The 15176-nt window shown below is 46.6% G+C and overlaps 1 protein-coding gene across 1 annotated transcript in view; it reads right to left on the reverse strand.

The window, feature by feature from the left end:
- Positions 1–14033, reverse strand: part of YOD1 (YOD1 deubiquitinase) — a 31484-nt gene extending 17451 nt beyond the window's left edge. Inside the window, exon 1 of the mRNA XM_069633223.1 lies at positions 13698–14033. Within this exon, the coding sequence (XP_069489324.1) occupies positions 13698–13905 (208 nt within the window). The 5' untranslated portion in view covers positions 13906–14033. The remainder of the gene's footprint in view (positions 1–13697) is intronic.
- Positions 14034–15176: the final 1143 nt, after the last annotated feature.

Raw genomic sequence — 15176 nt, forward strand, 5'->3', positions numbered from 1 at the left:
CCATCAGGGGAGTACAGGTCGGAGAGATGCAGTGCAAAGTCTGCCTTTTAGCTGACGATGCACTGCTCTATATCACAAACCCATCCCAAACAGCCCCCCGAATGCTGCAGGTCCTCTCGCGCTATGGGGACCTATCGGGGTACAAAGTTAATCTGGAGAAATCGGTGGCGTTCGTGGGGGGTAACTTACCAGACTCAGAGATGACCTTTGTTAACGGGCTCCCCTTCAGGATGAGAGACGACGGATTCCGGTACCTTGGAGTCCAGGTCACCCGTGACCCCGAGGGCCTATACCCGGCCAATTTCCCTCCCCTCTGGTCAGCAATTCGGAAAGACAGAGCGATGGTCAGGGTCGGGGCTCTCCTGGAGGACATGTCTCAACCTCATAAAAATGGTAATCCTTCCCAAGTTTTTATTTCTTTTCCAAATGCTCCCAGTGCTGATCCCCAAAACGTTTATCAAAGAAACGAAGCAAGTCCTCCTCAACTTTCTCTGGTCAGGGAAGAAACGGAATCTCCCACAAGGTGCTGACCAGACCGAAGGAGGATGGAGGGGTGGGATACCCTGACCTTGAAACATACCATAGGGCCTCCCAACTGAGGGTCCTGGTCGACCACTTTGCCCCGGGGACGAAAAAACAATGGGTAGCCATGGACAACGGGCCTCTTGCGCCCGTCACCATAGAGGAATGGCTCTGAGTCCCGAGGAAAAAGATCCCCAGAAGGGTCTTGTATCACCCAGTCCTAAAAGTGTTGTGGTCCCTATGGAAAGAGGGAGGGGTTACTACCGCTGGCTCACAACCTGGCCCTCCCCCCCTGAGCTGCATTTGGCCCCCCCCCTTCCTGGCCAAGATAGCGGAGCCAGCGGTTTACCAGACGTGGTTCGAGGCAGGTCTTAGCAGGACTGGTCACCTCTGGGTGGGGGGCTCTTTCTTACCCCTGAAAGATCTAGAGGAGGCCCTGGAGATAGGCACCCTGTCCCCCTTTCGCCATCTCCAGCTTAAGGGAGTCCTGACCGAACCATCCTGGGGGGAAACCCTCAGGAGAGACCTTACAGACTTCGAAAAACTCCTCCTTTCGGCGAGGGGCTCCAAGGGAATAATATCCCGCCTCTACAAACTCTTCCTCTTTTCTGTCCCGCTAGACCCCCCACCTGCACGCACACAATGGGGAAAGGACCTGGGTGAGGAGATCGACGACGAGAGGTGGAGGGAGATGTGTAGGCGGGCCAACCGCTCCATGGCCTCACTCCAGTATCACCACCAGGCCCTCGCTGGCACTACCCCCCGCAGAGGATTGCTAGAATGAGGCCGGGGTACGATCCACATTGCTGGAAGTGTAGGACCGAAAGGGGGGGGGGATTATATTCACATGTGGTGGAGGTGCCCAGAGGTATTGACATGGATTAAGGGGATAGATGGGGTGGAACGGCCTTCCTGCCCCTGGCTTATCCTTTTCGGAATTGACATCAGAGATGATCACGAAAATACCCATGACCACATGCTGCAGGTTATGTTGGTCTGCGGCCAGGTGCTGCCAGGCACAATAAAATACCCATGACCACATGCTGCAGGTTATGTTGGTGGAGGCCAGGTGCTGCCTGGCACAATAAAATACCCATGACCACATGCTGCAGGTTATGTTGGTGGCGGCCAGGTGCTGCCTGGCACAAAAATGGAAGAACCCCGGAATGCCCGGGGAAAAAGCAGGGGTAACCAAGGTACGGGCCATTTACGACATGGAATTCTTCACGCATTTACTTGACGAATCTAGATCCAACATCGAGGAAATATGGCTCCCCTTCTTCGAAAAATACGGCCGCACAGTGTAATCTTAGGCTCCGGACCCAGAGAACCCCCCTCTGGGGGCCTCAGGCCAGCGTTCACTGGCCCAACTCCGAACCCTTCAAGGCTCGGCCCATGACTTCGGCGTGCCAAGTGCACAACATGTAGACTTAGCTATGCTCTTTTTCGGAACCCGTGAAATACGCAATTATTGGTAACTTGAACTGGTGGGGGGTGTGAAGGGGTTATAACTGGTTTCCTGTTTATTCATGTTTAAATATGCTCTGCATTGTTGTAACAGGTGCGAAACCTAATAAAATTTGATTTTCAAAAAAGAAAACTAATGGTAGGAGTTTGTTTTCTGTCAATGTGATGTAGGTTTAATGGTATAGCAACCTCACAATCAAGTAAAGACAAGGCATTTGGGGACAGCAGGGAGGTGGGACAAACAGCTGGTCCTTAAAGTGATACCAGAGTCTTCTCTTTTCTTCCTGTAACCCAGTTGACAACTCCTGCATTTTCATCCGAGCCCCTTGCCCAGTGGTTTTACAACAGGCTCCACAGGCTGTGCTCTCAAGGTGGAAAGTTGCTATTTAAAGGAGGCCCACTATCGGCATGCTTATTGTCTGGCCGCAGTGGGTTCTTGCCAACAGCACTGTGTAGTTTTTCCCTCCCACATTCTTCCCAACGCTGCTGTCCCCCCCCCCCATTACCAACTCATGCAGGTTCCCACTGAATCCCTATCTGTGCACCCCTAATGATTATGCAGAATACCCTCACCCCAAGTATTCTCCCTCTACTTTTCTTCCTTTTGTCATACTAATGATCAATAGTGTGGCTTGTACGGATGATAGTAAAGCTGGCCCATGAAATGTAGTGATTCGAAAGCCAAGATCTGGTGAACAACTTTGTATGAGGTTGCGGAATTTGATCGACATTTGCGAATGACTGGTGGAAGCTTTATGGAGGTAGAAGCCACATATTGGTTTAGCAATGGGGTGGTTATGCTGGTGTCTAGAAGCAATGTGACTATTTGGGAAGGTTTATAAAAGGATCGACCAGGAAACATCTAAGAGATTTAACTCATAATGGGTCAAACGTAACAGTAAATGGCATTCAGATTGCGATACACTATATACTAGCTCCTCAATCCCTTGAAGTTAGCTCTTTACTAGATGATGTCCGATAGCCAGGGGTTGCTTTTGCACATCAAATCTTGATTGTATCCCTCAAGAAGGCTTTTGTGTTCTTATCCGCGCTCCAAAAATCATATTCACAAAATGTTTGCCCATTAAGATAACTAGCCTTTAACTGGCTGCTTATATTCATTTTGTGATGATGCCAAGTCTATAAGGTTATTAGATCTAATCCAGTGAAACATGTATGAAAGGGTATAAGCTACCAATGGGCTAGACTCTACTCTAGAGCATGTGGCAGATGTACAAGTTTAAAAATGGGGGCCAGTATAACACTTCACTTCCCAATATACACCCAATTCCTAGCATGCTCACATTTCACCATTCCAGAGCTCCAGATCACATGACCCGTATCGCAGATCTATTCCACTTTTTGTGCGTTAGAAGTACTCTACACGAAAATAAATGCTTCTGGATATGACACCTTCCTCTTCTACTTTCACAGCTTTCAATCCAAAGCCTACATTACCCACAGCCCCCCATCACTAATTAATTACACTGGCTTCTCTGTAGTATTCTGTGTACATTGTGACAGGTATTATGATGTCACTTCTATGGTAATGTTATTTCACGTACCATTGTAATGTATATAAATGGTGCTACCTGCATCCGCATGCCTGGAATGTTTGGGTTGGAAAGAGAGCGAGGTTTGTTTGGAACGGGGGGCGACGGTGGGCAGTTGGCGAGAGAGGCTGGATGGCGGTGGATGCAGGTGGAGCACCGGGTTCATAATCAAATAAAGATTACCTGTGGTTGTCTTCCATGAAGTCACGAGTATGCTTCATTTGGCGACAAGGATAACCCGGTGCTAAGAACCCACGACGCTCCGGATGAATAGTATTCATCTGTGCTGACAGAGAAGAGTATACGTGGGGCGACAACGACCGAAAGAAGAAAAGGCTGGCGATATTGACACGGTAAGAGCAATTAATGCTTTGGAGGCATCGTCACACAAAAAAAAAAAAGCCACTGGACGTTGGGGAAGGCGGATGCATTATTGCACACAGTTGCTAGAGGAAGGGACATAAAGACGCTGCACTACGTGATGCCATTTTGACGCAAGTCAGGCTGGAATTAACACAGCACGCTTCTTCCTCATCTCAGTGGATTTTCCTTTTGTTTTTTGGATCAACCACACACCATAAACGTGGATAGGTCTGAGAGGTATTGTACATAAACAAATTTGACAAAAATCTCCAAAGAGTGACAAGTGGAAAGACACGCAAGGCATCAGCATCCAGCCATCTGCGAGCTTCCTACCAGCTTCAGGTCAGCCAATCGTGGCATGGTCCGAATGGAAAGAGTTTTGGATAAACTATATGCAGACGGTTGAACAGGAAGGTTTAACGCCTCACAAGAAGAAATTATTGTTACTCCATGCTCTAGGCTTGGTCAGAGGAAATATAGGGAGTTTCCAGAACTGACAGATGAAGCAGGGGACAGTGATGAACACGAAAAAGCATTAAGGCAACTAGACAGGTACTATACATCGGAGACAAATGTAGCAATCAACAGATACAATTTCTACACGAGAGCCCAAAAAGAACAAGAAAGCATAGAAAAGTATGCATCAGCTTTAAGACTATTGGCCCGCACATGCCGTTTTGGAAATGGAATCACCCTGGATGAGCTTATTAGAGATCAAATAATAATTCACATGAGACTCGTTAATACAAGACAGGTTACGGGTGGTGGGAAATCCATCCTTACCAGAAACAATTGCGATAGCGAAAAGGATTGAACACAGCCAGTTGTGTTCAAAGGAAGTGAAAAATAAAAAACAAGCCACCCAAAATATGTTGCAACATAATAGCAGAAATACACAAGAAGTATAAGAACAAGGGCTGGTAATTGCAGTATGCACCAAAGAACAATTTGAAATAGGAGTAACAGAACCAGAGGAGCAGAATACAAAGATGTGAAGGGAAACTATAAGAAATCTTGGACAAGAAATGACTCAAAGAGGTCTTCACCACAAACAAAAGAAGGAGATAGGTGCTTTATTGTGGCAGGTTAGGCCATTATGCATACTCCAGAAATTGTCCAGCGATTGGACAAAAATGTGGCAACTGTGGTATAAAGGGACATTTTGCGGTTTCTTTCAGACACAAAACGAGAGTGTCTAAAATACAAGAAGAAGATGAATCTGGTGAAGAAAGTTTTTTAATTCATGAACTGCCTGGAGGAGAATTTAAGTGTCCAAGGTGTGAAGTCATCTTGGACAACTGGAAGCTAATTGTCAGGGTGTATAGTTGCTCACCTTACACTATCATCACAAGGAAGACATGGCAAAAACTTAGTGCGGAAGGTCTCAGATGTAATTTGAAGACACCGGACATAAAGAATCCGGGTGGGTTCGAAGATACAAATTAAGGGTTGGTTCTACAGCATCTTTCAGTTCAAAGATAGACAAGCACAAATGAAAGTATATGTGGCGGAGAAGGGGGTAAACATAATAGGTTGGAGAGATCAGGCGGCGTTGCGAATAAGGTTAGATCCGTGTGAGGAAGAGCAGGTATTATTGGTGAACATCAGCAGTGAACAAATGAAGAAAATAGAGTTGAATCCCGATAATGTCTTTCAGGTGAAATTAGGTTTACTAAAAATGTTTGCCCACAGAATAAGACTAAAGCGAGCGGCAGTGCCAGTGACTCACACCAAAGCCAGACCTATACCATTTGCCTTGATCAGCAAAGTAGAACAAGAACCTGCAAAGGCTCGAAATGAAGGATGTAATTGAGAAGATAGAATCATCACAGTGGGTGAGCCCCATCGTTGTGGCCATAAAGAAGAATGGAAAGCCAAGGATATGTGTAGATTTGAGAGACGTAAATAAGAACATTATCGTAGACATATTTCCTTTACCAATAATTTGGAGATGTTAAACTGTATTGAAGGAGCAGATACTTTTACCACATTGGACTTATCAAGTGCATACCACCAAATATCCCTCGCGGAAGATTGCAGAGACATTACTGCCTTTGTTACACCTTTTGACATATATCGATATAAACGAATGCCTTTTGGTTGGGCTTCTGCAGCAGCAGTGTTCCAGGGGGTCATGACATGCGTTGAGAGGATTGGTTGGAACTTTAGCATATCAGGATGACAATTATTTATGGCAAGGGTGCTGAGGAACATGATAAGAGGTTGAATGAGGTGTTGGGTTGAGTGCCTGTGGTTTGAAAGTGGAGCGAAGCAAATGCAAGTTCAAGGTAAAAGAAGTTGAGTATTTAGGACATACTGTGAATGGAAAAGAGTACAAACCCAAAGTAGAGGCCATGAAGGCAATCAGAGATTCCCCTGATCCCACCACAAAAGACGAACTCAGGTCATTTCTTGGGTTATGAGAGTATTACAATACATTTGTGGAGAATTTCGCCAGTATTACTGAACCCTTAAGAAAGTTACTGAGAAAAGAGGTGAAATTCATTTGGGATAGTGAATGTAAAGCTGCAGCTGAATGCATCAAAGAGGGGATTTGTGAAGCTGTAGAGTTAGGAGGCTTTGTGTTTGGAAGACAGACTAGACTCACCGTAGATGCCAGTGGAATTGGTTTAGGGGCTGTGTTGTCTCAAGTCACGGAAGATGGTCAATTGAAAGTTATAAATCCCGCATCCATAGCAATTACTGATACCGAGAGCAGATACTTGGTTATAGAAAGGGAAATGCTAGCTTGAGTTGAGGAAATTAGTTACTTTAGAAAATACTTATGGGGAAATAAATGTGTGGTACACACCGATCCAAGCCAGTACGTGGTATGTGCAGAGCTACTCCCAGATTAGCCAGATTGAGTTTTAAGACTACAAGATTATCATTTTGTGGTGAAATATGTTCCAGGAAAGAAGAATTTAATAGCAGATTTTTTGTCTAGACTACCTTTAATTGATTGCGATAATGATATTTCTAAAGATATTGAAGTGGTGGCAACTGTTTTTGAAGTAACATCAAGGGAAGTGTGGTTAGGTGAACTCACTAAGGACCAAATCTTCAGGATGGCCAGATAAAAAGTTGTTGGATGATGAGTGCACAAAATTCTGGGAAATCACAAATGAATTATCTGTGGAAGATGATCTATTACTTAGAGGGGAGAAATTAATTCCCCCACAGGTATTACAAATGGATCTGATTGAAAAAGCTCATCAAGGGCACCCAGGTATTATAGGCACAAAGAATAGTGTAAGGGCTAAATATTGGTGGTCCGATATTAATTTAATGGTTGAAAGATGTGTTAGAAATTGTTGGCCGGGCCAAAACTGCGATAAGAGTTGCAAGAGTTCAAAAATGGAGCCCATCAACATGTCAAAGGTCGAAGCGTCATGGGACAGAATAGGCACCGACATTGTAGGGCCGTATAGAAATATAATGCAGGAGAAGATTTATAATTGTATTGGTAGATTACTATTCCGGATGGATGGAGGTCAAATTAGTAAATAATGTTGACACCAGTGAGATAACAACATTTTATTGCAAATTTTTTAGCAGAGAGGGATACCCCAAAGTTGTGATAATCGACAATGGAGTGCAGTTCAAAAGCAAAGAAATGAAGGAGTTTGCCAAGCATTTAGGGATTGAGTGAAGATTTTCAGCATACCATCACCCCCAAACCAATGGTTTGGTAGAAAGATGCAATAGAGTTTTGGTAGAGACAATTGAACAAGCGGTGAGGAATAATATGCCCAAAGAAGAAACTCAGGGAAAAGGTGTGGAGCAGCAGGGTTTCCACCAGAAAGGACACAGGGAAATCTCCATTTGAAATATTGAGAGGCAGAGAGCCCAACACATTGCTCAATCCTGTATGGGTTAACTATAGAAAGAAGAAAGGGTGCGACAAGAAAGAATGGGTAGAGGAGAGCAGGTTGAGAATTGTCCTGGATGATTTTGTTAGGATTAAGAAGGGACGTGTTGTGAGAAAAGGTGAATCCAAATACTCTGACCCTGTGATGGTAATAGAAGTATTTAAGCGGGCTGTTAGAGTCGGTCTGGAACATAGATAGGATCAGTAAATGGAATTGGGCGAGTGGTAGTGGTGTAGGTGAACGGGTGAGAAGGAAAGACAATAGAAGAGCAATTGAGCTGTTTCATGAACTACACATGAATTTAAACGTAGTGAATGAGCAATGAAGAAATGATGTTGGTGATGCTGAGGTGCACCGAGGAGATAGCGTTGGTGGTGTTGACGGTGAGAGAACTGTGCAAAGTACAAGAGTCCAGAGACTTTCAGTGTGGTCTAGAGACTATGTAATGGATTATTACATCCTAAAGAAATGTGTGTTCAAAATTGCATTGAAAGTACTTTCAGATTTGTTATACTAATTTTGTTTCCCTCATATTCCTTTAATGTTTTTTCAGTTGGTTTGGGGGGGGGGGGGGGGGGGGGGAATAGTGTAGTATTCTGTGTACATTGTGACAGGTATTATGATGTCACTTCTATGGTAATGTTATTTCACGTACCATTGTAATGTATATAAATGGTGCTGCCTGCATCTGCATGCCTGGAATGTTTGGGTTGGAAAGAGAGGTTAATTTGGAACGGGGGGTATTGGTGGGCACTTGGCGAGAGAGGCTGGATGGCGGTGGATGCAGGCGGAGCACCGGGTTCATAATAAAATAAAGATTACCTGGGGTTGTCCTCCATGAAGTCACGAGTATGCTTCACTCTCCATCACTACTTTTTTTAAATCACACAAAAACGGACCTTGGAGAAGTTACCTAAAAGAGATAGTACTCGCATCTGATACACAAAACACACTTAGACTGTCCCTAGTAGGAAAAACACCCTGACCCTGTCGGGCAAATCTCTCCCTAGGAGTTGGTGATGCGCCACCTATCTTATGGGAGACGGGACTGGGGGGATAGCAAGAGGACTTTCCCTTTTCAACAAATACACACATGTACCAATTGCACTAAAAAGATCAAAAACAAGTTTGAATGGAGACAGTGAACATTAGAACTTATCTCTGTTGTGTGTTACAGAAGGCCCCTACTAACTGGAATTTCTATACATATTTAATCACCAACTGGGTAGTTTCTGACGTAATTGAAGTACTACCGCTCCAGTACTGATATTATTACGTTTTATTGTCCAGGTTCAGTTAACATAAAACACGAAGGGGCGACAGAAAACACCGGCTCCCCACACCCCTGCAGCCATCTACGCTCACTCCAACTCCAACTGTCACTCTCCACTCGCTCTCCAGTCCGATAACGTCACAATCACCTGCACGAACATCACTCCCGCGCCCAACCCCATGCACACGATTATGACACATCCTCCTCTCTTATACAACAACAGAACAGATGAGTGAAACTAGCCAGCAATGTTCCACACACCATAACAACATTAACACTTCAGCCCTATCACAAAGTGGCCAACTAAGCAACAGACCTGAAGCACAAAGGAAGTAGACAAAGCCTTCGCTGAACCCAACCAGACTACAACAACTGGCCACGATGTGGTACCAAAGTAACTAACTTCAATACCATTCTCGATAACCAGCTCCCACCTAACCTGGTAAATAATTCAACTCCTTAACCCCACCAAGAAACCTCACATAGCAACCTCCACTTGAAAGCTGATCTTGAAAGCTGATAAACACTAATTCCAACCCCTCTGATAATCCAAAAATACCCATAAAAATAGGGATAAGGCCCACAAATTGGATAAAAGGGCCTAACAAACCCCAATCTGTCCCAGAAACATGGTCCCTCGAGAACCAAAAACAAAAAACAAGAACCACCACCGGTCTCAAGCTCTCCCTCAAGACCCCAGGCCTACCACACCCGTAACGATCCAGAACCCCACCCAGGGGACCAAACTAACAATCCACGCCATCAGTGCACCGTGCTCCTTCCGCCCTAGTCTGCCCCCCAGGCCCTTAGGCCTGCCACGCCCAAGCGCAAACCAGCTCGCCACCTCTGCAACTGCAACCAAGAGCAAAACAACTTTAGCAAGCCCATGCTCCAGCTATACCAATCGCAGCCATACCCCACACAGCTGCACCACTATACATTACCCAACCAGCAGCTCAACATTGAACACTGCGCACTGTGTTGGTAATGAATTTGACAAAATTGAACTGAAATACATATAATCATGTAGCCTCCCCCCAACCACATGTCCAAGATCCACCCTGCCGTGAATCCTTAAGGTGAAAAATATTGGCTCTGCACAATAACTAATGTTGACATTCCAGGACCCAATTGTTGCTGTCCCCGAAACTAAGTGAATTCCCAACTAAATGAGAAAACATAACTGAATGTGTGCTAAGAAAATCCCATTTCCGTTGCAAAACCCACACAAACAATATTAGCGACCCAAGATGCCCCAAGATGTGTCCCAAATCTTGATACGCCAGACCGACGAGCAGTCATGAGTATGAATGAGTCACAGGGCAGTCCTTACCCAAACCCAATACCTGAAAAGAAACCAACATAGAACTTACAGTATGCCGTTACATTTTTAAATGTAAAACACAGTACCTAACACCCGCGGCTACAACAAACATCACATCCACACGACAACAGCCGCCACAACTAGCCCCTCCAAACCCTGGGACTAAAACATCTAACCCCTAAACATACGGGCCACATACGAACATAAACGCGCACCAGTACAACATTCCAAGCATACCAACACCACCAAGGCCCGAACACCACCTACCTCCCCTCAGTCACTTGAGAAGTCATATTGCAATAATGCCCCCTCCAGGATCCTCGCGCAGCCCTTGTACATCATCAAAACAGTTCCAGTAACGATGATCTCTACCATCTGCAGGGCACTATCGGACAGAATGTTCACGATCCGAACTGCCATGGATTAGCTTTCCAGTGCATAAACGCCTTCTATCCAACCTGCTCCCTGAACCGTGTGCAGACCATTGAAGAGCATCTCCAGTACTCAGACACCACTCCGCCGTCATGGTGACCGCACCTCGCAAAGTCCAAAATCCACACGCACGACACCGGCCATGCCATCCACTCAGGTTGACAGTGCGCTCCGTAGCGGGCAACATTTTTCATCAGGCACCGCACACTGTGTACTCCTTCACAGTGCCAACAGATGAGTGTGCACCTGACTGGGACCTTCCCCGGTACTACAAGTCCCACATTCACAAAGGCAATCCAACTGCCGAAACAAGTGTAGCCGCTCCTGCCAATCCGGCACCACTATATGCCCTAATGGACGCTTCCCCTTCCACCAATCAGGAGCCAAATTGCAGCGGGCGTTGCCACCCCGCCCCTTAGCAAGCCGGGCGGTGCAGAGACAAGTAAACAAAGTCTCCTTGCGAGCTGGCGACAGTAAGTCAAACACTGGCCAAACGAATTAATAGGAGCGCCGGTTCGCTACCAGGTTCTGCTTTACCTGCTGCTCGGAACCCACCTGCGTAGAACGTTGGCTGCCGTCTTCAGCAGGCAAACACCAACCGCCTTTGCCGGCGCGATATGGAGCAGCACCCAGCTGCCTCCTAAATGCCCTGGGGTGTGGGGAGTACTAACGGGGGGCGGTGTCCTGTACCAGCTGCACCCCCCACAGCAGCAGTAGAGATGATTACACACGCGTCTCCTTTTCTTTATCCTCGTCGCCAGTGACGTAATTTAAGTACTACCGCTCCAATACTGATATTATTACGTTTTATTGTCCAGGTTCAGTTAACATACCAAGTTAACATAAAATACGAAGGGACAACAGAAAACACTGACTCCCCACACCCCTGCAGTCATCTACGCTCACTCCAACTCCAACTGTCACTCTCCAGTCCGATAACGTCACAATCACCTGCACGCACATCACTCACGCGCCCAACCCCATGCACACGATTATGACACATCCTCCTCTCTTATAAAACAACATAACAGATGAGTGAAACACTAGCCAGCAATGTTCCACACACCATGACGACATTAACACTTCAGCCCTATCACAAAGTGGCCAACTAAGCAACAGACCTGAAGCACAAAGGAAGTAGACAAAGCCTTTGCTGAACCTAACCAGACCACAACAACTGGCCACGATGTGGTACCAAACTAACTAACTTCAATACCATTCTCGATAACCAGCTCCCACCTAACCTGGTAAATAATTCAACTCCTTAACCCCACCAAGAAATCTCACAGAGCAGCAGTAGAGATGATTACACACGTGTCTCCTTTTCTTTATCCTCGTCGCCAGTGACGTAATTGAAGTACTACCGCTCCAATACTGATATTATTAGGTTTTATTGTCCAGGTTCAGTTAACATAGCAAGTTAACATAAGATACGAAGGGACGACAGAAAACACCGGCTCCCCACACCTCTGCAGCCATCTACCCTCACTCCAAATCCAACTGTCACTCTCCGCTCGCTCTCCAGTCCGATAACGTCACAATCACCTGCACGCACATCACTCACGTGCCCAACCCCATGCACACGATTATGACAGTTTCCTTTCACACATCAGACCTTCTGCTGGACTATTAAAACTCATCAAATAGGGAAAGCCTAGGGGCGGGCCGCCTGTCTAGGACACAGAATTGATATGATGTGTGCAAACTATTGTGTAAACATCATGTTCATGATCTTATGGTCAATACTAAAAAGTAAGGTTCATAGTTCAGCCCTATGTTTTTGTCTCCATCGCTGTTGACTTCTTCCAAACCACACACCTGGTGTACAAGAAAATCACTTTCAGAATGCCGGCATACCGGACGGCCAAACTATAAACATCGGGTGGCACGCATTATTCTCTTAATGAGCCAACCCAAGATTGGAAATTAGACCGGTCTGCAAGGCGAAAACTAGGAAACGTGCCTCCTCATGCTACGTTCCAGGCCTCTCTACCTACAACCACTTGCAACCCAGACTGCTCCGATTCTCAATTTTAGGACAGGCAGAGGCCCCTCCAATACAGTTTGCCATCAAGATCTGCTGCCTTTTAGATCCACACACCTGAACACTCAATTCCTGCCCTAGTTCTCCAGACCGAGCCCCCATACTTTGTATTGCTTAACAGTTTTCAACTTGCTTTACACCCCAACACCCCTAATGTGGATCTGGATGGGCAGATCGTACCTGGGGATGGTAAGGAAGACATCTGGATTCAGGTAAGGCACAGGAGACCAGTATATATAAAAGGAGTAAGTTTATTTATAAGTTACAGAGTTACAGGGCTAGTTATATAGAAAGGCAGGGAGCTAAATAGAAGACATCCTTTCAGTAAGGTTCTCCCATCCTGTGTCCCCAACTGTAGTTCTTGGAACCCTCAGGTCCCATCACATTCCATATGACATAGCTGTATTCTACTAGCAGCACTGTGTGCACCCAGTGCAGATAGATAAGTACAATACTACAGTACCTCCTCACTAACCACTCTTCAAAAATGCTCAAACACTCCCTCCTTGGGCATTCATGACCTGCAGGCGCATGACCCATGCCTACCTCGACCCACCTGAATAATCCCCCCACTTACAGCACCAGATTCTGAATTACAACAACCCCCTGGCACAGTACTCCCGACTCCTTCTTCTAGTCAGGTCCAGATCAACACCCGCCCCCACTCTATGTTGGAAGCATTCTAAAGGCTCTGACCACCCATATCTACCCCCGCCTTGTTATTTCACCGTATGCACCCCTGGCCTCCCTCCACTCCTTAGATGAGCAGCCACCTCCTCTGACCGCACCCTCATCCCCTCTCAGCCCCGCCCTCAGGCAGGTCCACACACCCCTCCCTTCCACTCACCGCTCTGAATCCTCAGCCCCCCTAGGCTCGCCTCGCCATCACTCAGCTCCAGACTCCGAGGGGGGAAGCCCAGAAGGATGCGCTGGCGCTCGGCCGGTACCCCGGTGAGGGCCCGTATATGCTCCTGCAGCTCCCGCAGAGGGGAGGCAACACTCAGGCCCTGCAGCGGCGCCGTGCCCTGTCGGGACTTGCAGCGGAGCCGCAGCATGGTGAGTGGGGTGGGGCGGGAGGGGGGAGACAGGACTGCGGGGATGTCAAAAGAGCCAGCGGCCGCAAAGCCACGGCAACAAGATGGCGGCGCTGCCGCTGCCGGGCGATCACGGGGAAACCTCGCGAGAAATCCCGAGAGCGTCGGAGCCATGGCAACAAGATGGCGGCGCTACCGCCGCAGCCGGGCGATCACGGGGAAGCCTCGCGAGAAATCCGGAGACCGCCTAAGTCATGGCAACGAGGTTAGCGTCCCCTGCGCGAGGGCAGCATCCCTCCTAGGAAAGAAGTGGCTCTCCAGGTGTGAATGGAGGCGAAGGTGGGTTGGAGGGTTAAGTGTTACCGGTGGAATAAACACACACAATAATTAATTGAGCACAAACTACCACTATCTTAATTTGTAAAATGCGGCATTTCTTCTGTGCGAGATTGTGCATTCCTGCTATGAAGACCTACTACAAAACATGGGACCACTGCATTTTCTAATGGAAAAATAATCATGAGAAATGTGGACAGAGCACTGTCGAGATGTGAAAGATGTGAATATTTCCGAACGTCTGGCCAACCACCCCTAGGACCTTCAACGCAGATGTGGGACGACAATAGCAACTTTGTAAATTGGAAATATGCATTAATCATATATCTTTTGGCGGGTGGTCCCATTGAAGTCGATGGGGTGACAATTTTTGTAAGGTTGATCACACTGACGTTCATGAAAGACATTGATTTAGTGTGTGTGTGTGGGGACTAGTTCAAGACACACGTTCATTACCAATTTCTGCAATAACGACTTAGCCTAGGAAATAGACACAGGTCATGAAAACCCTATAACACACGTCAACATTTGGGAACAACCAAGAAATAAAGAAAAGGAATTTGCCACTAACTTTAATTGGGACAATGGATACTTTAGGATGGAAAAAGATGACAAAAACATGACACGTACTTTTTTATGTCCTGTCCTAGGGGTGTAGTTGCATGGAAGAAGGCAGGGGTCAAGAAGGAGACCACTCAGTTACGCTGTAGGTTGTAGTATGTATTCCCTTGGAGTACAGGCTAGGACAGGAACACCAGCAGATGTCACAGGGTACGGCAAGGAGAACACGTGACCACCACTTTGGCTGCCCTCAGCTCTTCTCTAACTATCACTGCTGGAACACTCACTCCAAAGATTCACAGTAACATTCCATGAATGACACAGGCATTAAATCAATGCCACACAGCACTACAATTCAGTGCACCACACACCTTCCCCCACAAGGCGAAAAGGAG

The sequence above is a fragment of the Ambystoma mexicanum genome, chromosome 13 (assembly GCF_040938575.1).
Source record: "Ambystoma mexicanum isolate Mex_15411 chromosome 13, UKY_AmexF1_1, whole genome shotgun sequence".
Lineage (NCBI taxonomy): Eukaryota > Metazoa > Chordata > Amphibia > Caudata > Ambystomatidae > Ambystoma > Ambystoma mexicanum.